The sequence below is a fragment of the Rhinopithecus bieti genome, unplaced genomic scaffold (genome assembly GCF_001698545.2).
Source record: "Rhinopithecus bieti isolate Rb0 unplaced genomic scaffold, ASM169854v2 scaffold_18295, whole genome shotgun sequence".
Lineage (NCBI taxonomy): Eukaryota > Metazoa > Chordata > Mammalia > Primates > Cercopithecidae > Rhinopithecus > Rhinopithecus bieti.
Genome location: NW_016809135.1, coordinates 641,236 through 666,257, shown reverse-complemented (window position 1 = coordinate 666,257; position 25,022 = coordinate 641,236). Strand labels below are relative to the sequence as shown.

At 47.1% G+C, this 25,022-nt stretch overlaps 1 protein-coding gene across 2 annotated transcripts in view; it reads left to right on the top strand.

The window, feature by feature from the left end:
- Positions 1 to 24,010, top strand: part of LIPG (lipase G, endothelial type) — a 28,565-nt gene extending 4,555 nt beyond the window's left edge. For both annotated transcript variants that reach the window (XM_017888649.1, XM_017888648.1), the window contains exons 2-10: positions 786 to 967; positions 2,917 to 3,096; positions 4,079 to 4,190; positions 10,531 to 10,752; positions 14,306 to 14,548; positions 15,252 to 15,372; positions 16,354 to 16,572; positions 19,554 to 19,658; positions 23,335 to 24,010. In XM_017888649.1, the coding sequence (XP_017744138.1) occupies positions 929 to 967; positions 2,917 to 3,096; positions 4,079 to 4,190; positions 10,531 to 10,752; positions 14,306 to 14,548; positions 15,252 to 15,372; positions 16,354 to 16,572; positions 19,554 to 19,658; positions 23,335 to 23,356 (1,263 nt within the window). In that variant the 5' untranslated portion in view covers positions 786 to 928 and the 3' untranslated portion in view covers positions 23,357 to 24,010. The remainder of the gene's footprint in view (positions 1 to 785; positions 968 to 2,916; positions 3,097 to 4,078; positions 4,191 to 10,530; positions 10,753 to 14,305; positions 14,549 to 15,251; positions 15,373 to 16,353; positions 16,573 to 19,553; positions 19,659 to 23,334) is intronic.
- The last annotated feature ends 1,012 nt before the right edge of the window (positions 24,011 to 25,022 follow it).

The window sequence follows — 25,022 nt, the reverse complement described above, 5'->3', positions numbered from 1 at the left end:
TTTTTTTTGAGACGGAGTCTTGCTCTGCCGCCCAGGCTGGAGTGCAGTGGCCGGATCTCAGCTCACTGCAAGCTCCGCCTCCCGGGTTCACGCCATTCTCCTGTCTCAGCCTCCCGAGTAGCTGGGACTACAGGCGCCCGCCTCGTCGCCCGGCTAGTTTTTTGTATTTTTTAGTAGAGACGGGGTTTCACCGTATTAGCCAGGATGGTCTCGATCTCCTGACCTCGTGATCCGCCTGTCTCGGCCTCCCAAAGTGCTGGGATTACAGGCTTGAGCCACCGCGCCCGGCCGGTTATATATTTCTTTGCAGAAATTTTAGGGTGTTTGATCCAGGGGGAATAGCCCAGGCCCCACTGAAAGCATCATATAATATACGGTGTATGCTCCGTAATGCCTTTCTAGAATCTGAAAACTCCTAAATTCTGAAACTCACCTGGTTTCAAGCATTTCAGAAAAAGAATTGAGAACCTGTGATCTAAAAGTAGGAAGGAAGTAGAACTCCTTTTGATAGGAAAGAAGAGGGAAAAGCCAGAGAGAGATCTATTTATTTCAGAGTGACGGTAATTAATACTAGTGACTAATTAATACTCTTTAAGTATAAATGAGATGTCCTTTTTTATAAAATCTTCACAGTTTTCTGGGAGGTGAAAAGGAACATTCAGCAGATGTAAAAGTGAAACCCAGATGGCTTAAGCAATTTGCTCACGATTGAACTAGAATCAGACTCCAGGTCTCTCACTCCCCAAGTCTCCTAGATGCACCCATGCTCTGTTCTGTCTCCCCAGATGAGCTCCACAAACCCAAAGCTATACAGACTGAGGTCAAACCCTCTGTGAGGTTTAACTTCCGCACCTCCAAGGACCCAGAGCATGAAGGATGCTACCTCTCCCTGGGTCACAGCCAGCCCTTAGAAGACTGCGGTTTTAACATGACAGCGAAAACCTTTTTCATCATTCACGGATGGACGGTGAGCCCGGGGAGGGAGCTCTGTGGCTTTATACAAGATTTGATTCCCTTTGTTTTGGTCAATTAGAAAGAATTCTGGTGTTTCCAGATTCCAAACCCTCTTCCCCCCTTTCCTTGTGGGCTGCTTGTATTTCAGACAGCTGTGAAGAATGTAACGGGCATTCACTAAGGGGCAATCTGGACTCCAGCAGGGTGGTATTAATGCTGGCATACAACGGGCTTTCAGAAAGTGGCTCTCCTGAGAGCAGCAGCCCAGCTCCACTGGCTCTTAAGGACCCCTCTAATTACACTTAATTACGCTGGTCAACCCTGCCTGGAGGGGGCTGTCCTGCCGTGAGAGCTGAGCTTGACTAAAGCAACTTGACTGGCTCCGAGAACCTATGAGTAGCCAGCTGGCCTGGATTGCCGGCTGCCCTTGGCATGATGCCCTCCTGTTTGCATAGAGATAGCCCCGTTTAAAGGCACTGGGGCTCTTTATGTGCCCTAGCTGAGCAATTCACATTGAAAAGCTCATGACAAACTTCAACAAAAAAGGGCTTTAGTGCTCAGCTTCAGAAGCTTTTGACCAGCCAGGGATTTATTCATTCATATAATGACAGTCTGTAGGGAAATGGCACTATGAAGTGAGCAGATTTCTGCCTGGGCTAATTGGAAGGGGACAGTCCTCCTCTTAATGATGAGAAATTCGTATCTGTTACATGTTTTTGGGGTCTTTAAGTCTATCATCCACGGTTGAGGTCAGGGGCAGGAGAGGGCAGGTGCCTGCCTACCTAATTGAATGAAGAGATGATTAAGAGCCTAGCTGTGCTCATCACACAACCTACAATCAGAATCATATGTTTGAATCTTTTTAAGGCCCCCTGTCAAAATGCAAATACAAGCTGCCTGCGACTTACAAATGGGTTGCATTCCAGAAAGTTCTTTTGTAATCTGTTTGGAACTTGGAACAGCAGTTTCCCATAGAAGCAAGATTGTAAATGGTGTTTGGGTTCCCAGGCTAGGCACAGAAAATCTATTTATTTGATAATGTGCTTGTGGATAGGTTTACAACTGGACCTAGTCACCATTTATAACTTTGTTTCTGTGGGAAAATATGTTCTGAGTTGTAATTTGGGATTCCTGGGACAGATTTTCCCTACTCTGGGGTCAGGAAGGATGGCAGAGATGGGTTGTGGGAAGGGGTCATTTGTTAACTCTGCATTCACCTAGGAGACAGCATCTCCCTGCATCTCTAAGAGAGAAGCTAATTCTCCAGGACAACCCTCCCCACTGCCTTTGAAGGATGGATCAGGCCACTTCCCTGCCTGTAACAGGGACTCAGACCAGCCTTATGCCAGTATCACCCTTAACACATATCTCATAGTGGTCCCAACAGACAGTGGGGCAACAGCATAGGACATTAGCTAGGAAAGTTTTGATGGGAAATGCTGGGGATGTGAAGAGCAACGGAAGACAAATACCTGCATAGTGATTCTGCCTGTGCTGGTCCTGCTCATGTGCAAATGTCTGGTCCCTGAGCAGCCAATGTGCAGGTTCTAAAATTGTCTGGGGGCACTGGGCATGGTGACTCATGCCTGTAATCCCAGCACTCAGGAAGGCCTAGGTGGGAGGATCGCTTGAGCCCAGGAGTTCAAGACCAGCCTGGGCAACATAGTGAGACCCTGTTGCTGCAAAAAGTTTAAGAATTACCCAGGCATGGTGGCGTGTGCCTGTAGCCCCAGTTACTCTGGAGGCTGAGGTGGGAGGAAGATGGCCTCAGCTTAGGAATTTGAGGCTCTCTTGAGCTGAGATGGTTGTCAGTGCACTCCAGCCTGGGCAACAGTGAGACCCCGAGTCAAAAAAAAAAAAAAAAAAAAGTCGGTTGGAGAGAGGGTCATATAGAACGGAATTTCGTATTTTTTAGGATTTCTGAAACCAAGAATAAAAAATAACTTCCACTTTTCTCTGCAGATGAGCGGTATCTTTGAAAACTGGCTGCATAAACTCGTGTCAGCCCTGCACACAAGAGAGAAAGATGCCAATGTAGTTGTGGTTGACTGGCTCCCCCTGGCCCACCAGCTTTACACGGATGCGGTCAATAACACCAGGGTGGTGGGACACAGCATTGCCAGGATGCTCGACTGGCTGCAGGTACTGGGGGATGACAGGGAGTCTCCTGTTGCCAGCAGGATCTCAAACCCTAATCTTCTTAAGAAATACAGGTCGTGCATCTGTTGTCATGAACTTCTGGAAAAAAATCTTTGAGATTAAAAGTTTTATTGAATTAAGTATTGCTTGGAATACTTGAAAGTTGGGACTTTTTGAGAGCCTTTTAATTATTGATAGATCTCTGGATTTTTCCTGATACTCAATTTGCTGAAAATTGGCCTTATGGGTTGTTCCTTCCTGACTTAGAAACAGATACCCTTAGGCTGGTTGGGGATGGCCAGGAACCAGGCCAGGCTTGTGATCTGAAATTCCTACAAAGCCTGCTCTAGTCTCTGAAGTATGGCTGTGTTGAGGGTGGGGAGGGGGTTATTTCAAAGATGCAGCCTAATATCTCTTTTTTTAATCTCGGTTCACTGCAACCTCCACTTTCCGGGTTCAAGTGATTCTCCTGCCTCAGCCTCCCGAGTAGCTGGGACTACAGGCGCCTGCCACCACGCCTGGCTAATTTTTTGTATTTTTAGTAGAAACAGGATTTCACTGTGCTAGCCAGGATGGTCTCCATCTCCTGACTTCGTGATCTGCCCGCCTCGGCTTCCCAAAGTGATGGGATTACAGGCATGAGCCACTGTTCCTGGCCTCTTCACCACCACACTCCCCTCTCTTAGAGACTGCCAGAAAGAACAGGAAACATGTAGGGAACAGCCACATACGCAGCCTCCAGTCATACCCTCCACCCTGCCCCCATGCTTGGCATTTTCAGTGCCACCGTGTCCTTTTGGCCTCCCCTAAACTGACTGTGACCCACACATGGGGCATCACCAGCAAAGCCAGTGGGCCCTGGGGAGTCTCTGTGCCCACGGTCCCTGCGTCTCCTCCTACACCGTGATTGAGTTGTTGAATTGCTGGTGACTCTGGATCTCCGGACCCTGCTCTTCTGCTCACATACTTTGGTGACTTTCTGCAGGAGAAAGATGATTTTTCTCTCGGGAATGTCCACTTGATCGGCTACAGCCTTGGAGCACATGTGGCTGGGTATGCTGGCAACTTCGTGAAAGGAACGGTGGGCCGAATCACAGGTGAGCTCTGCTTCCATCACCAATAGCCGGTGATTGCTGGGCTCCCTCAGCTACACTGAGCCAGAATGCTCCCAAATGAGGCAGTGGAGTGAATCAGAGAGTTAACTCTAGAAGGAACCTGGAATGCATCTAATTCAAAACCTCCCAAATGTTCTTTTTTTTTTTTTTTTTTTCAAATTGAACTCACACAGGTCCCCAACATACGAGACATGGAGAGAGAGGGGGGTGCTGTGGGTGAAGTGGGGTGGGTATATGGCGGGTTGTGTTAGCCTTGCCAATGTGGGCTTTCCCCTTACCTGGAAGCATCTCAGAGTCTCAGAGCACCAGGGAACACAGTTTGAAAACCATGGGTCTGGTCCAACAGATGAGGAAACAGATACAGAGAGGTGAGGCAACTTGCCCAGGGGCAAACAGCTAATAACTCAAGAGCAGAAGCTGGATGGAGTCCTGGCTCCAAAGCTTTTGGGTGTTCACTTCAGGTCTCCACCCAAAGACTCAGGGGAAAAGAATGAATAGTAGGTTTTAGTTTGAATTCTGCCTCTGATTTCTATCTTGTCTCACAATAGCCCCTTTCCCATGTTAAGGTAGCATATTTATGAATGATAGCTACCAATTTAGAACAGGTGGTTCAACTTTGTAATGAAAGGAACCTTTCTGATATTGGTCCCCAGGGGGTCAATAGACAATTGAATTTTCCATGTTGAAAACTGCATCTTAGTGAGCTTTTAGCATGAGAGTTTGGATTAAATCATTGAATGATTGTGAAAAGTGTCAAAGGTTTTCTTTCTCATTGATGGGCCCCTCAGGTATATACACAGAGCTTCCCCTATGCTACAATTAATGATAAATTTGTTGCCCTGAACTTCTATCATCCTTCCAGCATCATTTTATTTATATTTACCCCTAGTTTCCCCCTTACTCCCAAGACTCTAAGGGTGATCACCTAGAAGGAAAGATCTGAACAATTCCTTGTCCTGTAGCATTTTCATTTTAAAACAAAACTCAGGCCAGGTGTGGTGGCTCACACCTGTAATCCCAGCACTTTGGGAGGCCAAGGTGGGCAGATCACTTGAGGTCAGCAGTTTGAGACCAGCCTGGCCAACATGGTGAAACCCTGTCTCTACTAAAATACAAAAATTAGCCAGGTGTGGTGGTGGGTGCCTGTAATCCCAGCTACTTGGGAGGCTTAGGCAGGAGAATCGCTTGAACCCAGGAGGTGGAGGTTGCAGTGAGCTGAGATTGTGCCACTGCACTCCAGCCTGGGTGACACAGCAAGACTCCGTCTCAAAAAACAAAACAAAACTCAGGTAGAAGAGAGTCCTTAGCTAAATAACGATTTGGATAAGGTAGAATTTCAGATTTCAGTGACAAGCTGATATGGTAGAATTTTAAAAAGAATATTTGTGAAGTTTTCCTGGCTCTCCTGTATCCTGTCCCTGGGCTTGAGTCTAGTTATGTGCGTGCATACACGAACACGCATGCACGCAAATGCCTGTTGATCCAATGATTTGATTCATCCCAGCTTGAGAGCTTTATTTTTGATTTCCAAGACTGTGGGGCTTGAGCTGCCCAAAGTGGGCTATGCTTGTGTGACCACCCATGACTGCTTATTAACCCCTTGCTGGTGCAAAGCAGGTTGACCTGAAGCCACTCGGGTTCCATTGTCTGAGCGCCTCTTCCTAGCCCCTGAATGAGAGGTGTGATGTTTCAGATCCAGGCAGCTGAGTTCAAATTTCAGCACACACCAGAGTCAGGCTCAGGATGTCAGTAACAGTGACAAACTACAGATCTTGCCTTTCTCTATTTCTAAATCTGAAATGAGATAGGGCTAGGGACGAAACTTTCCAGTTCTTTCCCCCTGCCTATTTGAGTGGCATCTGCTGGGGTGAGGGCTTTTCTCCTGAGGATGGCAGGGGAGCCAGGCAGAATGCTAACTAGTGCTCTGGGATGTTTGCATGGAGCATCATGCCCACATGCCCTGAGCATAGCCCCTTCCCTCTGGCCTTTTTCTGTAGAGCAGGGGCCTGGCCTCTGTCCAGTTGCCAAGCAGCATCCCTGACACATGCAATTGTGTATGTCTGTTGGGGGAGGCTATGTCCTCTTCTCTCCCCTTGGTAGACTTCTCATGGACCTGTGGACCAGGTGATCACAGCTGCTAAGAGGACAGATTGAGGCTCGCATAGGGTCCTGCGTCCAGTGATGCCACTATGCCAAGGCCACCAGGCAGTCCTTAGCCTGGGCCTTGCAAGGGAATATCTGAACCCCAATCTTGCTTGGACCAGAGGGTGTGGATGGGTGTTTGCTAGAGTTTTACTTTCTTAGGCTTCTGAGAGAAGCCTGTGATATACTAGGAAAGAAGTCATATATTTATAATTGAACCTGTGCCTTGTTTGCTATAATCAGGTAAGCAAGCAGATGAATTTATTGAAGAAATGCGTCCATGTGTGCAGGCTAGATGCTAGCTAATGTTAAATACCTCATGTGTGGCTGGGCGCGATGGCTCATGCCTGTAACCCCAGCACTTTGGGAGGCTGAGTTGGGTGGATCACCTGAGGTCAGGAGTTCAAGACCAGCCTGGCCAACATGATGAAACCCCGTCTCTACTAAAAGTACAAAATTAGCTGGGTATAGTGGTGGGCGCCTGTAATCCCAGCTACTCAGGAGGCCGAAGCAGGAGAATCACTTGAACCCAGGAGGAGAAGGTTGCAGTGGGCCGAGATCGTGCCATTGCACTCCAGGCTGGGTGACAAGAGCGAGACTCCATCTCAAAAAAAAANAGAGGGTGTGGATGGGTGTTTGCTAGAGTTTTACTTTCTTAGGCTTCTGAGAGAAGCCTGTGATATACTAGGAAAGAAGTCATATATTTATAATTGAACCTGTGCCTTGTTTGCTATAATCAGGTAAGCAAGCAGATGAATTTATTGAAGAAATGCGTCCATGTGTGCAGGCTAGATGCTAGCTAATGTTAAATACCTCATGTGTGGCTGGGCGCGATGGCTCATGCCTGTAACCCCAGCACTTTGGGAGGCTGAGTTGGGTGGATCACCTGAGGTCAGGAGTTCAAGACCAGCCTGGCCAACATGATGAAACCCCGTCTCTACTAAAAGTACAAAAATTAGCTGGGTATAGTGGTGGGCGCCTGTAATCCCAGCTACTCAGGAGGCCGAAGCAGGAGAATCACTTGAACCCAGGAGGAGAAGGTTGCAGTGGGCCGAGATCGTGCCATTGCACTCCAGGCTGGGTGACAAGAGCGAGACTCCATCTCAAAAAAAAAAAAAAAAAAAAAAAAAAAGCAAAAATAAAAAACAAACGAACAAAAAAAACCTCATGTATGACAGCTGCTTTATGCTATCTCTGAGCCACATAGCAACCCTGAACATTCTACAGAGGGGGAAACTGGGACTCAGTGAGTAAAGGGCCCAATATCCTGGGCCCTATAAGTAGCAGAGCTGGGACTCCTACCCATGCTGTCAGATTCCGGATCCCACGCACCTCACTGCTGCGCCATGCCGCCTTTCTTCTGCAGACAGAGATAAAGTGGCCAGGCATGGTGGTGCATGCCTGTGATCCTAGCTTGGGAGGCTGAGGTGGGAGGATCACCTGACCCCAGGAGGTGGAGGTTGCAGTGAACTGAGTTTGGGCCACTGCACTCCAGCCTGGGCAACAGAGTGAGACCCTGTCTTAAAAAGAAAAAGTAGCTGTTGAACTACAGCAGGCCCTGCCCTGCCAGGCCAGAATGCACAGCCCTGGAAGTTTTGCACGCATGCATGTGTGTGTGCTCCATTTGCTGGACAGGGCAACTTTGGAGGAGTCTATGACTGAATGGAAGAAGCAAGGGCTCTCTATCTCCCCTTTATTTAAGGAGGCAGTTCTCCTGGTCATTCATCCCTAGTTAAAAAAGTTAAATGTGCCACTGCGCCCCTGAATCTGTGGGCCACAGCTATGTGTCAGGGACAGTCAGAGCAGGGCAGGCAGGCTCTGGCTGGGTAGGTGAAGGCCCAGCCTTGCCTGCCAGCCAGCCTGTGAAACCCTGTCAGCTGCCCGCATTCCTCCAGTACAGCCTGGTTTCCATGGCACTGACCGTCTGGTGGGGACCTTTGTTCACACCGAGTAAAGAGCCTCTGTCTTGTATTGATTGCAAAGCAGAATGTTGCTCTCTCTTTCTCTTTCCTCCAGGGGACACAGTGAGAGGCAGGGAGAGGCTGCTGTGTCAGTACTGTGGTCCTTGTGGCCTCTGAAATGGGTAGTCGTCGGTTATTGTGGGAGGACACTGCTTTTGTGCCATCTTTCTTTTGAGTCTTGGGCTAGGGATGAACCCTCAAGCAGCCTGGGCTCCCTTTCTGTCTTGGTCGCACATAAAGTTATCTAAACTTGGCCGGACGTGGTGGCTCATACCTGTAATCCCAGCTACTCAGGAGGCTGAGGCAGGAGAATTGCTTGAACCCAGGAGGTGGAGGCTGCAGTGAGCCGAGATCACGCCACTGCACTCCAGCCTGGGTGATAGAGCAAGATTCCGTCTCAAAAAAAAAAAAAAGTTATTTAAATTTGTGGAAACTATTTAATGTTTCAGCCTCTACCAGTTCTCATATGAGTAATGAGTTCTGCAAGTTGACCGTCTACTCCAGACAGTAGCTCTGCCTCTTGTTTATCCTGAAGCTACCATCTCAAGTCTCCTGATAGGCTCCCTGGTTCTAATGTGCTGGGGTCTGGTGAAAACGGTTGTTACCCACGTCCTCCTTTCAGGACTCTCATTGGTCACATGCCCTCCCAGCCTTGGTGTTTCGAGGCCAGGGTTTCTCAGCCTAGGCAATATTGACATTTGGGGTCAGGTAAGGTTTTGGTGTGTGTGTGTGGGTGTGTGTGTGTGTTGGGGGTGGATTGACTTGTGTACTGTAGAATGTTTATCTGTATTCCTGGCCTGGCCCTGCTAGATGCTAGCAACTCTCTCCGTGAGAATGGGGGCAACAAAAAGGTCTCCAGGCATTGCCAGATGTCCCCTGGGGGGCAAAGCCACTTGTAGTGGTGAACCACTGTTCCAGCGGCTCTTCCTTTCTGGCACATTTCATCTCTTAACTTTCTCCAGGTCCTTCCTATGTGTCTGTGGGGCAAAGATCCGTTCTGGTTGGGTTAAATGTGGTTCCCATAATCACTTGGGCTTGGTAATAGTAGCTAATACTGATGGGAACTCAGTCTCTTAAGATCTCACATGGACTGTATGAATTAAGGTATAAATTCAGGTTCTATTTTATAAATGATAGTGAAACACAGGGAAGTTTTTCAATATTTGGCCCACAGCATGCCTACTTTTAGGATCATCTGGGGAATGAATACCTATTTCTAGGCACCATAATTCATATCTACCCACTAGAATCTCTAGGAGTTCAGGGACTTGTGAATCTGCATTTTATACTTTGCAAGTTCTTTTTTGGAACGATTTTATGTTAATGCAGTTTTCAAATCAAAAGATGGTGAAAAGTCTGTCTTACTGCTCTACTATCTGTCCATTTCCCTTACCCACCCTCTCCCCCAACGCACATGCATACAGGTAACTAGTTGCTTGTGTGTCCTTCCAGAATGTTTTGTAGCTGTGTGGTAGAATTTAAATTTAACAAGCTCCCAGTTTCAAATATGAAAACCAGTGCTCTCAACAGTGCCGCTTGCCTGCTCAACACAAAACGTTTGGAGGCAGAAAGGTTTTCTCATTGTGGCTGCAAAATAGAGGAATTCTGGAGGCCTGATGTATGGATTCTCAGTGTGTCGGGTGTCCTCTTCTCTCTCACCATTCCACCCCTGGGCCTGACTCATAACTAAAGGAAGGGGAAGAATAAATTCAGATACAAATAGCTCAGTTTGGGGAGACTGGATTCTCCTTCCAGAAGGATGTAGGCAGCTTAGTTATTCTGTAAAAATTCTGCTAAAATTAAGGACGTGAAAGGTGCTCAGTGGCAGGATGAATAGGACAAATGGCTCAGTTTTAGGCAGTCTGAGTTCTTTCTAGAACTGCTTCAGTTTTAACAGGAGCAGTTCCTTGGAGCTGTGTGGCAGCGTGAACCTTGTAGCTAGTTTACGGGGTTTGGCTGAGGTGTTGGGATACATGAAGGCTTCAGAAGAAAGTATAAATTCCATTAACAATAGGATTTAATTTCCTCAATGATGTCTTGGGGTCAATTGCATATGGAAATGGGTTTCTTACTTTCTTCCATGCTTTCCACGTCTTGATTCTCCCAGCTGGACTCAGAAGGCATCTTCTTCATTCTGCACACTCAGACTTAACTTGTAATCAGGACTCACTGACTTTGTGTACCTGACATAGCTGTTTTGGGACCTTCTTCTGCTGCAGGTTTGGATCCTGCCGGGCCCATGTTTGAAGGGGCTGACATCCACAAGAGGCTCTCTCCTGACGATGCAGATTTTGTGGATGTCCTCCACACCTACACGCGTTCCTTCGGCTTGAGCATTGGTATTCAGATGCCTGTGGGCCACATTGACATCTACCCCAATGGGGGTGACTTCCAGCCAGGCTGTGGACTCAACGATGTCTTGGGATCAATTGCATATGGAAGTGAGTTCCCTGTTTTCTGCTTTGTGTTTGACTCAGTTTATCCCATCTCCTTCTAAATCAGCCCGAGCCTTTAGCGCTGCAGGCACTACGTGTTCACTATTCTCATCTCCTGCCAGAGGCCTCCAACACTGTGTTTAATGTTTCTCATTGTCTTCCAAGACTAACCGACCCAGTGGTTCCTACCCTGCTTTCCCATGCTTTAAGGTCACAGTTGTTATTGATTAATTTCTTTTCTTTCTTTTCTTTCTTGTTTTTGAGAGGGAGTTTTGCTCTTGTTGCCCAGTCTAGAGTGCAATGGTGCAGTCCTCGGCTCACCGCAACCTCCACCTCCCTGGTTCAAGCGATTCTCCTGCCTCAGCCTCCCAAGTAGCTGGGACTACAGGCGCACGCCACGACGCCTGGCTAATTTTGTATTTTTAGTAGAGATGGGTTTTCACCATGTTGGCCAGGCTGGTTTTAAACTCTTGACCTCAGGTGATCCACCTGCCTCAGCCTCCCTAAGTGTTGAGATTACAGCGTGAGCCACCATGCCCAGCCGATTAATTTCTTTTTATGACAAAAAAGAATACACATGTTTGTTGAAAAAGAAATCAAGCATTATAGACTTGCATAAAGCAAAAGGGCACTCCCACTCCCACCCCTACTTCCACTCTTCAGATGTAGCCAGTATAAATGCTTTTGTGTGTATCCTTCTAGTCTTTTTTCTTTGCAAATTAGTTGCATGCATATTTTCCCCCAAATCACATTGTTCTGCAACTTTATTTTAATTTTAATTTTTTTCAACTTTCTTTTTTTCCTGTAATAATATGTTATGGTTATTCTTTTTCATTTCTTTTTTTTAAAAGACAGAATCTTACTTTTTTTTTTATTTTCTTTTTTTTTTGAGATGGAGTTTCGCTCTTCTTGCCCAGGCTGGAGTTCAGTAGCACGATCTCAGCTCACTGCAACTTCTGCCTCCCAGATTCAGGCGATTCTCCTGTCCCAGCCCCAGTAGCTGGGATTACAGGCACCTACCACCATGCCCGGCTAATTTTTTGTATTTTTAGTAGAGACAGGGTTTCAGCATGTTAGCTAGGCTGGTCTCGAACTCCTGACCTCAGGTGATCCACCTGCCTTGGCCTCCCAAAGTGCTGGGATTACAGGTGTGGGCCACTGTACCCAGCCAGAATCTTGCTATGTTGCCCAAGTTGGAGTGCAGTGGCTATTCACAGCTTACTACAGCCTTGAACTCCTGGGCTCAAGCTATCCCCCTGCCTCAGCCTCCCAAATAGCTGAGACTACAGACATGTGCCACTGCATCTTGCTATTATGGGCATTCTTAAATATCAGAGCACACAGATTTACTAACATTATTTTTACAGGCTGTATAATATTCCACAGCATGGATACACTCTATTTTAATTTTTGGTAACATTTTAAAGAAGCAAACGCATTTCATTTAAGTTTTTTCCATTCACTTAACATTTTTCTTCTTCTTCTCCTTCTTCCTCACTATGTTTCCCAGGCTGGAAACAAGCAATCCTCCTGCCTCAGCCTGAGATTACGGGTGCAAGCCACCACACCTGGCTCCAAAATTTATCTTCTGAATGCTTGAGCCTATTCTCAGCAGATTTGGGCTGAACTGAATTTGCTAAAACTGAGGTGTAGGGCATTGACCAATTTTTGGGGGGGTTGTTACCCTTTTACTGCCTTGGATGCTGACAGCATTTCCTGTCTTGACCCCAGGCAGCTTTCTCCACTCTGATGCTCTGCCTTCCACATGTCCTGCTCTGTTGCTCAGTCTTCCCTGTCCTAGTTTAATCCAAGTAGTTCTGCAGGGTTTGGAGGTCCATGCAAGGGGAATTTGCTCCCTCCTCAGAATATAGGATGATGGCTTTTCTTTCTTTTTCTTTTCTCTCTCTGTTTTTTTTTTTTTTTTTTTTTTTTTTTGAGATGGAGTTTCGCTCTTGTTGCCTAGGCTGGAGTGCAATGGTGTGATCTCTGCTCACTGCATCCTCCACTTCCCAGGTTCAAGTGATTCTCTGCCTCAGCCTCCCACGTGGCTGGGACTACAGGTGCCCACCACCATGCCCGGTTAATTTTTTGTATTTTTAGTAGAGATGGGGTTTCTCCATTTTGGCCAGGCTGGTCTCGAACTCCTGTCCTCAGGTGATCCACCCACCTCGGCCTCCCTCACGATTACAGGTGTGAGCCACCATGCCCGGCTAGATGATAACATCTCTTAAGGCTGCTAGTGCCATTGAGGCAGGGTTGGGGGTGGCTTTGCCAAATTTTTCATAAGATTCCAGAAATTATTTGGACCAGAAAATCCAAATTGTATGCCTAACTTTGTAACCAACTGTCTGTATGACCCTGAGCAGATTACCTCACCCCTATGGACCTTTGGGTCATAATCTTTAATTGAAGGCATTGAACTAGAATGGAGTTGGTCAACATCTTCTTAAAGCATCAGCTAGTACATGTTTTAGGCTTTGCGGGCCGTATTGCCTCTGTTCCAACTCCGTTGATGTAGCATGAAAGTAGCCACAATAATACATAAACAAATGAGGGTAACTATTCCAATAAAACTTTATTTACAAAAACAGGTAGCCAGCAGGCGTGGTGTGGTGCACCTGTAGTCCCACCTATTTGGGAGACTGAAGCAGGACGACTGCTTGGGCCCAGGTGAGGATCACTTGAGCCCAGGAGTTTCAGGCCAGCCCAGGCCACATAATGAGATACTGTCTATAAAACAAAAACAAAACAAAGCAAAAAAAAAAAAAAAAAAAAAAAAAAAAAAAAAAAAAAAAAAAAAAAAAAAAAAAAAAAAGAAGTAGCCAGCTTGCAAGTCATATTTTGCTGAGCCCTGCATGAGATGTTTAGGATCTCATCCATTTGCAGCATTCTGTGGCTGTATAGCCCTATTAGGAGGTAGTGACTCCTGCTGCACAGCTCGTCTGCATCACTCTACTTAGCACTTATTATATGGGCTTTCTTGCTCTTTATTGCTTTGTGTGTATTCGTGCTGTCTTCCCACCAATAGAGTGAACAGTTAGGCAGCAGGAATGGCCTTAAATTCTTCTACATCTTAATGGGAGCCTAGCACCTTCCTGGACATTAATTAAGCATTACACAGGCCGGGTGCAGCGGCTCACATCTGTAATCCCGGCACTTTAGGAGGTGAAGGTGGGAAGATTGCTTGAGCCCAGGAGTTCAAGACCAGCCTCGGCAATGTGGTGAAACCCCTTATCTACAAAAACTACAAAAATTAGCCAGGTGTGGTAGTCATGTGCCTGTAGTCCCAGATACTGGGGAGGCTGAGGTGAGAGATCACCTGAACCTCGGAGGTTGAGGCTGCTGTGAGCAGTGAGTCATGATTATCCCACTGCACTCTAGCCTGGGCAACAGAGTGAGACCCTGTCTCAAAACAAACAAACAAGCAAAAGAATTACATGAAAATACTAACAGCGACAATGAACAGCTATCACTGATGAGGATTACAGTATTTATTGTTTGAGTGTCTAGTCATCGAGAAAAGCTCATCCTGCATGCTTTCTGTCTCTCCCACCCTCAGCAATCACAGAGGTGGTAAAATGTGAGCATGAGCGGGCCGTCCACCTCTTTGTTGACTCTCTGGTGAATCAAGACAAGCCGAGCTTTGCCTTCCAGTGCACTGACTCCAATCGCTTCAAGAAGGGGATCTGTCTGAGCTGCCGCAAGAACCGTTGTAATAGCATTGGCTACAATGCCAAGAAAATGAGGAACAAGAGGAACAGCAAAATGTATCTAAAAACCCGGGCAGGCATGCCTTTCAAAGGTAACCTTCAGTCCCTGAAGCATCCCTGAGGAAGGCCCTTATACCTCCTTCTTAATACCATGCTGCAGAGCAGGGCACGCTAGCCCAGGAGAAGTGGCCAGCACAATTCAATCAAATCATTGCAAATCAGATTACACTGTGCATGTCCTAGGAAAGGGAATCTTTACAAAATAAACAGTGGGGACCCCTTTTGTGATGTGGCTATCAGTCCATGATCACAATATCAGTATCTTGAATTTTTATCTTGCATTTAACTTTCAAAGCTGTTTCATGTTTGTTTTCTCATTTGATCATCACAAGAAACGTAAGGCAGATGAACAGTGAACCAAAATGACATGTTACGTTTTTATAATGCACTGTAAAATCACAAGGTGTTCTGGGTACTGTGGGTATTATTTTACTATGAGGAGGTTGAGGCTCAGAGAGGTTAATATCTTGGTCCTTAATCCAGGGGCACATAGTTAGAAAGTAGCTAAGTGAAAATCCTCAAAAGATCTAACCCCCAAGCACAGGGCTCCTTCTTCTAGACTGCAGTGGCCTCTTATGGCATTGGACAGAACAAGAGCAGATGGGGGCTGCAGGTTGGGCTCAACCAAAAGAACACCAGCCCTAAAATCTCTGTGCTGGGTGACTCAGTTTGGGTCGGGGTGTCCTGTGATGACAAGCAAGGGTTACAAGCATCTTTGTTTTGCTGTCTCTGCAGTTTACCATTATCAGATGAAAATCCATGTCTTCAGTTACAAGAACATGGGAGAAATTGAGCCCACCTTTTATGTTACCCTTTATGGCACTAATGCAGATTCCCAGACTCTGCCACTGGAAATGTAAGTCATCAGTTTCCCTTGCTGGGTTTGGGATAGAGAACAGATTGGTTTGAGATTGAGAGAGCACAAGGGAGCGTGTGAACAAGTGCAGCATGCAGGATAGTGGAGTCCGACTGCTTGGGGAGGAGCCAGGTGGTCTGGCTGGCCTCTGCAGTCCTCTCTCCTGCTGCACCTTCTCTACCAAGCTCTGACTCAGCGTTTCAGGGAGGAAAGTTCCTGGGATGAATCAGCATCATGAGAAGCTGCTAGATCAGCGGCTGTATCAACTGGGCAGAAACTGCTGTTTCATTCCAGGCAATGCCTGATGAGGCTTCAGGCAATCTGGAATTTCATAAACGTCATCCCTGGACCTTTCCTAATGATGTGGCTATGGGAGGGGTGCATAGCAATCTGTATTATTTGTTGAGTATCCACCAGGGACAAAGCGTCGTGCCAAGTAATGTTGGGATTGTGATGAAACATCATCAAAGTAGCTCACTTTTCAGGGCTCAGGGTCTAGCTGGGAGACCAGGTTTGTACATGCATATGCATACTTACACACAGATGGGGCAAGCAGACGAAGCCAAGCCAAATGAGAGGGACAGACAGGAAGCAGCTAGGAGTTCGGGGGAGACAGATGCCTGTGGGCTGAGCGGAACAGCGCACTTGAGTGGGGAAGTGACTTCTTTGTGTTTTCTTATTGTGTTTTTTCTTGGTTCTGTATTTTCAGGAAGTAGCATAAGGGGGGTGGAGGGGGTGCCCAGGAATGGTTTTGGTAAGAAGCTGGAGTGCTGTGGGCAGGGTTAGTTCGGCCCATGTGGAGTACACCTCAGCTTCCATCTTGGTCTTGCTGGTGGGAGGTAGAGGGTTAGAGGTGGGGGAAGGACTCACACTGTCTCTCTCCTGTCTGTGTGGGGTTGTTACTGCCACTGTGTCACCCCACACAGTGTGGCAGTTTTCTAGCTGTCAGGGGAGTGAGATCAGCTTCTCTCCAACTTGTAGAGTGGAGCGGATCGAGCAGAATGCCACCAATACCTTCCTGGTCTACACCGAGGAGGACTTGGGAGACCTCTTGAAAATCCAGCTCACCTGGGAGGGGGCCTCTCAGTCTTGGTACAACCTGTGGAAGGAGCTTCGCAGCTACCTGTCTCAACCCCGCAACCCCGGACGGGAGCTGAGTATCAGGCGCATCCGGGTGAAGTCTGGGGAAACCCAGCGGAAGTAAGTGCCTCCTGCTCCTTCTTCTGCCTGGTGTAGGTGGGGAACAGAAGGCTGTGCCTCTGCCATTTCCTTTCCTTTGCTGCATCCACCCTCAATCCTTCCCTCCAGCATGCAGGTAAAACCTCAAACACCTTTGCAAGGACAAGTGACTTCCAGATCAAGCCTTCTATCAACTGTTATGCATCTCATGCCCTGAACATAGGCCCTCGGGGAGAAGGGTGGGCCAGTGGAGGCAGGAATTCAGCCCTGGCCCTGTTTGCCAGGCCTTATGTTAGCCTGGAGGAGGGGGACTTCTCTTGGACCGGGCTTTTTAGGAGTGCTGCCTTGTTGATCTGTTTACTGTGGGATCCATGCAGACAAAAGGCTTTGCTTGCTTCTGACCAGAGCAGACTGGAGTATCACGTCCAGGGAGCCCCCATGGATGAGATCTGTGGGAGGAGCTGGTTTTCCCCAGCATCTGATTTTCAGAGCATCATTAACTCTCCTTCAGAGGTTGTAAGTCAAGGATGTGGGGCTGTGGTCCTAACTGCAAGTCACAGAGAATCCTCTGTGCCACACTAGCTGGCAGTTTCCCATTTCTTTTAACCCCAAGCCTAGCATAAAAGATCCAGACCTTTCTATCAGCTCCTAACACCGTGCCTTGACTCCCTGAGCAGGCTTCTTTCTAAACAGAAGCCAGGGAAGCCTGTGAGACCTTTGTCAAGAAGGGAGAGTTTCTTTAACCAAGTCCTTCAGCTGACCTCTAGAGAGGTCACTGCCAGCCTTGGCATGGGAGGAGGCAACTGCCCCCCTCTTTGTCCCTCCTCTGGCATTTTCTCCATTATAATTCCGGCCATGTCTGGTTTACATTCATCATCTGTGGCACAACTTGGCAGCAGAGGGAAGTGAAGTGGAGGCTTGGAGCCCTCAGCTGAATGATTCTAGTCTAGAAACCTGTGAACTGGGGGTGGTCTAGACTGTGTATCTTTTTACTTCTCTTGGCCCTCGCAGGTGCAAACTATACCCATGGGTGTGATAGCAGGAAGATGATCACTTATAAATAAAATATTTCAAATAAAATAAACACCTATTAAATCACCATTGAGACTTAAAAGTATAAATAGTTTTCCATATGGGTTTAGATATAAGATTTTTAAAAACTAAAGCATTATAGATACAGTTGAAGCCCCTGTGTCCTTCTCTGCTCTACCCTTCTTCTTTCAAACCAAATGTAACTAATATTTCAATATTAACAAATGTTAGTGTGTTTCCTTCCATCATGTTTTTATACCATTAGTACTTTTTTTTTTCTTTTGAGACTGAGTCTTGCTCTGTTGTCCAGGCTGGAGTACAGTGGCACAATCTTGGCTCACTGCAAACTCTGCCTCCCGGATTCAAGTGATTCTCCTGCCTCAGCTTTCTGAGTAGCTGAGATCACAGGTGTGTGCCACCATGCCCAGCTAATTTTTGTATTTTTAGTAAAGATGGGGTTTTGCTGTGTTGGCCAGGCTGGTTTCAAACTCCTGACCTCAGGTGATCGGCCTGCCTTGGCCTCCCAAAGTGCTGGGATTACAGGTGTGAGCCACCGCGCCCGGCCCCCTTAGTGCTTCTGTTTGTATACATAAACAATGTATAGAATTGTTTTGGATGCTTCTGAATTTTACATGAGTGGACATAATATTTTACAATTTGATTTTTTCATTCTAATATTGTTTGTGAAATTTATCCAAACCTAAAGATCTAATCTATTGTTGTTTAACTCTGTATGTAAATCACCATTGCACAAATAGTTTTGCCATTGTTCTGCTGAATAAGTTAAGTTGTTATTGCTTCTTTGTAGTTACAGATGGTGCTGAGATGAACATCCTCTGCATTTGCCTCGTGCACATGTGTGTGAGGGCTGTTTTTCAGCATGTGTTCCAAACAGTGGAAGTGCTGGGTTGTAGTATATGCATTCTCCAGCCTGAACAGATATGATTGAATCTGTCTCCAGAGTGGTGGAACTAATTTTCCATCTTAACTATGGATGAAGAGTTCCCTTTTCCCTCCTTTTCATCCATGTCTGGTGGGACGTTCTTGTCATTTTGTTAGGTGTGAATGGGCCCCCTGCTGTTGTTTGAATTTGCATTTCCTGATTGTGCGTGAGATAGGTCATGTTTTTATATGTGTTTAAACATATAGGTCCTAAGGTCCTTAGGGCTTCCTGGGAAAGGTTCTTAAACTGTTCTGAATGGGGCTTTTGTCCTGCCTCAGCTCCAGGGTCAGGTGCCCCACACACTTAAGGATTACGTGGTCACGCTAATCACACACCCCCGAGGCTGCGTGGGGCAGCCATAAGTTACAGGGAAATGGTTATTAGGCCCTGATTCTTTCTTGTGGGTCTTGGCTGTCCGTTTGCTGAGTCTTTGATTTGGACTTGCGGCTGAGTTGCAGTTGCTCTTGCCAATGGATATTTACAGAGCACTGGACTAGAGGTACTTTGAATCACTCCATTCAAGTTTACGGTCTAGTGGAGAAGTCAACCACGGAAATCAGCAAGCAATTTCACATAGGGCATAAGGTTTTAAAATAAAACGTGTTTTTTTTTTTTTTAACTGTATGTTGCAAGAAGTAGCAACACTAACAAAAGCAATATTTATATAAGGACATACTTTGTAACCAGTTGAAAGGCCAAGGGAGGGTTAGGTTAATGAGGGCTCAGGCAGTCAGGGAGGCTTCTGAGAGGCTATGGCCTTGACAGGCAGGTGGCCTTTTGGATAGACAGAGGGAAGCAGCGGGGAGAGGTCTGGCTGAGGCTACATGAGGCTGAATCATGGAAGCTTCAACGTGAGACACAGTTTAGAGTCCCTGCAGTAGCGATGGGGAATTCTGAAGGCGTTTGAGTCAGGACATGGCATGAAAATTTCACCCCTGCCTCCTCACCCATCTGCCTTGAATCCAGAAAGCACAGCTGGATTCCCCCTAAAGTTCTGGCTACATCAATGGTTTCTTTTCCTTCCTAGACTGACATTTTGTGCAGAAGACCCTGAGAACACCAGCATATCCCCAGGCCGGGAGCTCTGGTTTCGCAAGTGTCGGGATGGCTGGAGGATGAAAAATGAAACCAGGTAACCAGGACGTTTTCATATGTTCCACCCAGGACATGTTGACGTGATGATCTCCTAGCATGTGCTGGGGATGGATCTGGGTGCGAGGGACATAGCATGAACAAAACAGATAAAAATCTCTTCAAGAAGCTGGGCCGGGCGTGGTGGCTCACTTCGGGAGGCCGAGGCAGGCAGATCACCTGAGGTCAGGAGTTTGAGACAGCCTGGCTAACATGGTGAAACCCGGTCTCTACTACTACTACTACTGCTACTACTACTACTACTACTACTACTACTACCACTACTACTACTAAGAAGCTGGGTGTGGTGGCACATGCCTGTAATCCCAGCTACTTGGGAGGCTGAGGCAGGAAAATCGCTTGAACCTGAGAGGTGGAGGCTGCAGTGAGCTGAGACCGCAGCCTGGGTGACAAGAATGAAGCTCTGTTTCAAAAAGAAAGGGCTGGCTGCAGTGGCTCACGCCTGTAATCCCAGCACTTTGGGAGGCCAAGGCAGGTGGATCATGAGATCAGGAGATCGAGACCATCCTGGCTAACATGGTGAAAACCTGTCTCTACTAAAGATATAAAAAATTAGCTGGGTGGGGTGGTGGGCACCTGTAGTTCCAGCTACTTGGGAGACTGAGGCAGGAGAATGGCATGAACCCGGGAGGCGGAGCTTGCAGTGAGCTGAGATCACACCACTGCACTGCAGCCTGGGTGACAGAGTGAGACTCTGTCTCAAAAAAAAAAAAGAAAAGAAAAGAAAAGAAAAAAAGGAAAAAAAAAAAAGAAAGAAGCTGACCTTTTGCGAGGAGATAAAGAAGCAAGTGAAATACTGTAGATATGATGTTGGAAATGTTAATGTCTCTTCTGCATTTTGTCCTGCCTCAACCTGTAGGGGTTCATTGCACATGACCCTACTGGCATGAGATTGTCTCTGTAACTAAGTCCCTGGGTTGGTGCCCCTGCCTGCCATCTTTGAAGTATCTTTTTTTTTTTTTTTTTTTCTTTTTTTCCTTTGAGACAGGGTCTTACTCTATTACCCAGGCTGGAGTGCAGTGTCATGATCCTGGCTTACTGCAGCCTTGACCTTCCCAGGCTTGGGTGATCCTTCCACCTTTGCCTCCTGAATAGGTGGGACCACAGGCACATGACACCTCACCAAGCTAATTTGTGCATTTTTTGCAGAAACAGGGCTTCACCATGTTGCCCAGTCTGGTCTTGAATACCTTAGCTCAAGTGATCCGCCTGCCTCGGCCTCCCAGAGTGCTGGGATTACAGGCGTAAGCCACTGTGCCTGGCCCCTGCCATCTTTGATTGACATCTTCTCTGTAATAACTAGAGCTGTGGGAAGGTGCCTAAGGGCTCCTAGCTTCCTTTGGCCACCAGGTCAGGGTTGGGAATGGGGTGGGAGACAAAGAGAAGCACAAAGCATATTCTCCTTTCTTAGGTTTTCTAGAACTCACGTGAGTGTGGGCCTAATTCTCCCACACCCTTTTTTTTGTTTGTTTGAGACAAAGTCTAGCTCTATCGCCCAGGCTGGAGTGAAGTGGAGTGATCTTGGCTTACTACAGCCTCTGCCTCCTGGGTCCAAGCGATTCTCCTTCCTCAGCCTCCCGTACCTGGGATTACAGGTGCCTGCTACCATGCCTAGCTAATTTTTGTATTTTTAGTCGAGATAGGTTTTCGCCATGTTGGCCAAGTTGGTCTCGAACTCTTGACCTCAAGTGATCTGCCCACCTTGACCTCCAAAAGTGCTGGCATTACAGGTTTGAGTCACTGTGCCCGACCCCAATCCTCTGCCTTTTTGAGAAACAGAAATGCTCATGTATGTGGAGCTAAGTGAGACAAAGGGATTGTCATGCTTCACTATCCCCTTGTGCCATGATGCAATCCATTATTTCAGATGTGAGGAAGGCCCATCTCATGGTGTGAGGCAGTGGGCTCATCCTGGGGAACCAGCCACATGCCTTCTAAGCTGAAACACCTGCTGAGGAGGAAGGGGACTGTCTCCCCACACCATGCCTGTCCCCACCCCTTGCTCTAACCAGGGTACTAGATAATAATAGTGTTGTGGTACACCTAGCACTTAGCTTGGGCCCAACCTGCACCCAGGGACTTACATAATGATGTTTATCATCAACCCCACTAGGCAGGGGTTGTTATCCCTGTGTACAGACGAGGAACCGGGGCTCGGGGAGATGAAGTTTCTCTCCCAAGGCCCCCAGCGCTGGCAGAGGGAGTTGAAGCAGGTCAGTCTACTCCAAAGCCTGAGCTCTTGAGCACCGAGGCTCCATGTGCTCAGATGAATCACCTCGCCTCTGTCTGGGTATCAATTATCAGGCAGCTGTGCCCATGCTCTGGGGCCCCTGTGATGAACCGTTTGCCACCCCCGAGGCTGGGCTGCATCCCAGCTGCTCTGTCTCCTGTTTAGGAGCTCAACATGACCACAAGCACCATCATCACAGGACTCATGCCATCTAATTAAGGGACTCGGTCTAGTGTAGGCTCATATGATTTTCTACTATTATAACAATTGTAAATCTTTATGTATTTAAATGTATACATTTCAAAGTGTTTCCACATATATTAACTTCATTTATCCTCCAGACAACCATGTAGATTGGACACACCCAGAAAAGATGGCTAAGGAAGGCTATTCTTTTTTATTGAGACAGGGTCTTGCTCTGTCACCCAGGCTGGAGTACAGTGGCAGGATCACAGCTCATTGCAGCCTCGACCTCCTTGGGCTCAGATGATCCTCCTACCTCAGCCTCCTGAGTAGCTTGGATTACAGGAATGCGCCACCATGCCTGGCTAATTTTTGTATTTTTTGTAGAGATGAGGTTTCACCATGTTGCCCAGGCTGGTCTCTATCTCCTGGGCTCAAGTGATCTACCTGCCTCGACCACCCGAAGTACTGGGTTTGTAGGCATGAGTCACTGTGCCAAGTCAGGATGGCTGTTCTTCTGATAAAGGCTAAGATATTTATTCTTCTTTCCCACTTTGGAATTCATATACCTGAGAACTCTATGACTCACCCTCTCACTACTAATTTTAGAAAACAAGCTGTCCTTTCCATTTCCCTCAAAAACAGTAGGAGCCCAAGTAATAAATGAACATTAGGAAGTCATAGCATCATATGTAACATGTTCAGCATCCTCCCTCCTGACATGGATGCTGTTCACATGTTCACTGGTAAGGAACCTGAGATTCAGAGAGGTTCAGTGGTTTGTTCATGTAACTGAGACTAGAATCCAGGTCTCCCAACTCTCAGTCTTGCCCGCTTCCTGCCAATACAGTGTTTCTCTTGTATTTCTAGGTCAAGGCAAGGAGGATGCTTTGATAGTTCTCCCCACACTTGTGTGTCTGTGATTGTGTGTGTGTGTGTGTGTGTGTTGTGAGTGGATATTGTGCTAAATATGTCAATGCAAGAACTGTGATGTACTCAACTCAGGGTCCAGAGAGTGCTGCAGCATGGTGTTTCTCAAAGTGCATTTGTGGCTTCTCAGGTTAGGGAGAGAAGGCAGCACTCAAGACCTTGTCCATTTATTCTGAAAGGAATACAGGTAAAATAGTCCTGTGGAGTGTCAGAAAGTTTGGCCTTGAGGTTGACAGAGCACACCCTGAATACAGGTTTGCATGTTTGCTGGTGCGTGAGCTAATGAATGCCACTCTCACATGGTTTCTTTCAGTCCCACTGTGGAGCTTCCCTGAGAGTGCCCTGGCAAGTCTTGCCAGCAAGACTGGAAGACTGCCTGCTATCCAAGCACATGGAGGAGAGTTACTGCTGAGGACCCACCAATGGGAGGATTCTTCTCAGCCTTGACCCTGGAGCTCCGGGAACAACTGGTCTCCTGTGATGGCCGGGATTCCTCGTGGGAGGGGACTGTACGCTGCTATAGCTCTTGCTGCCTCTCTTGAATAGCTCTAACTCCAAACCTCTGTCCACACCTCTAGACCACCAAGTCCAGACTTATGTGTAAGCAGCTGGGTGCCCGGGGCCTCCCGTGCACACTGGATTGGTTTCTCAGTTGCTGGGCGAGCCTGTAGTCTGCTTGACAAGGAATGCTGGCTCCGAAGAGGCCCTGTGTAGAAGGCTGTCAGCTGCTCAGCCTGCCTTGAGCCTTAGTGAGAAGTCCTTCCAATGGGAGCTGACTCTTGTCAGAATGGCAGGTCTGGTATCTTGTTCAGACCCTGACTGTTGGAATTCTTATGGGTTGCACTGACCACACTGGTTACATCTTAGCCATTCCGTCCTGCTCCCCAGCTTGCTCTCTGAAGCACACATAATTGGCTTTCTTATATTTCTGTTGTTCATTTTTTTTATTTGGAGATGGAGTCTTGCTCTGTGGCCCAGGCTGGAGTGCAGTGGCGCAATCTCAGCTCACTGCAACCTCCGCCTCCCGGGTTCACACCATTCTCCTGCCTCAGCCTCCCGAGTAGCTGGGAGTACAGGTGCCTGCCACCATGCCCGGCTAATTTTGGTGTTTTAGTAGAGACAGGGTTTCACCGTGTTAGCCAGGATGGTCTCGATCTCCTGACCTTGGGATCCGCCCACCTCGGCCTCCCAAAGTGCTGGGATTACAGGCATGAGCCACCATGCCTGGCCTGTTGTTCATTTTTTAATTGAGCAAATGTTTATTGAACACTTAAAATTAGTTAGAATGTGGCAGTGGATATATTACTGAGCCTCTCCATTTGGAACCCAGTGGAGTTGGGATTTCTAGACCCTCTTTCTGTTTGGATGGTATATGTGTATATGCATGGGGAAAGGCACTTGGGGCCTGGCGGAGGCTATAGGATATAAGCATCAGGGACCCTGAGGCTTTAAGTGGTTTCTATTTCTTCTTAGTTATTATGTGCCACCTCCCCTATGAGTGACATGTTTGATCACTAGCAGAATAGCAAGCAGAGTATCATACATGCTGGGGCCAGAATGATGGCTGGTTGCCAGATGTAACTGCTTTGGAGCAAATCTCTTCTGTTTAGGGAGATAGAAGGTATGACATATGTAATACACATCTGTGTACACAGAAACCGGCACCTGCCAGACGGAGCTGGTTCTGAGATTTAATACAGTGCTTTTTTCCTCCTTGAAATATTTTGTTTTAATACCAGTGCCTTTTCTTGTTGAACTCCTTGGAAAACCCACTGATTCTAGATCTTGATTTGAATTAACACACACAATATCTGAGACACTTACACTTTTCAAAAGATTTGTGTGTGCATTACCTAATTAGAGTAGGGGGAGAAGGGCAGCTATTGTTATCCCTATTTACAAAACCGAAGCTTAGTGAGGTTCAGTCACATGCCTAGACTTATATACCTAGTTAGTGGTGTAGCCAGGGAGAGGACTCAGATTTCCTGGAGGCAAAGTCTG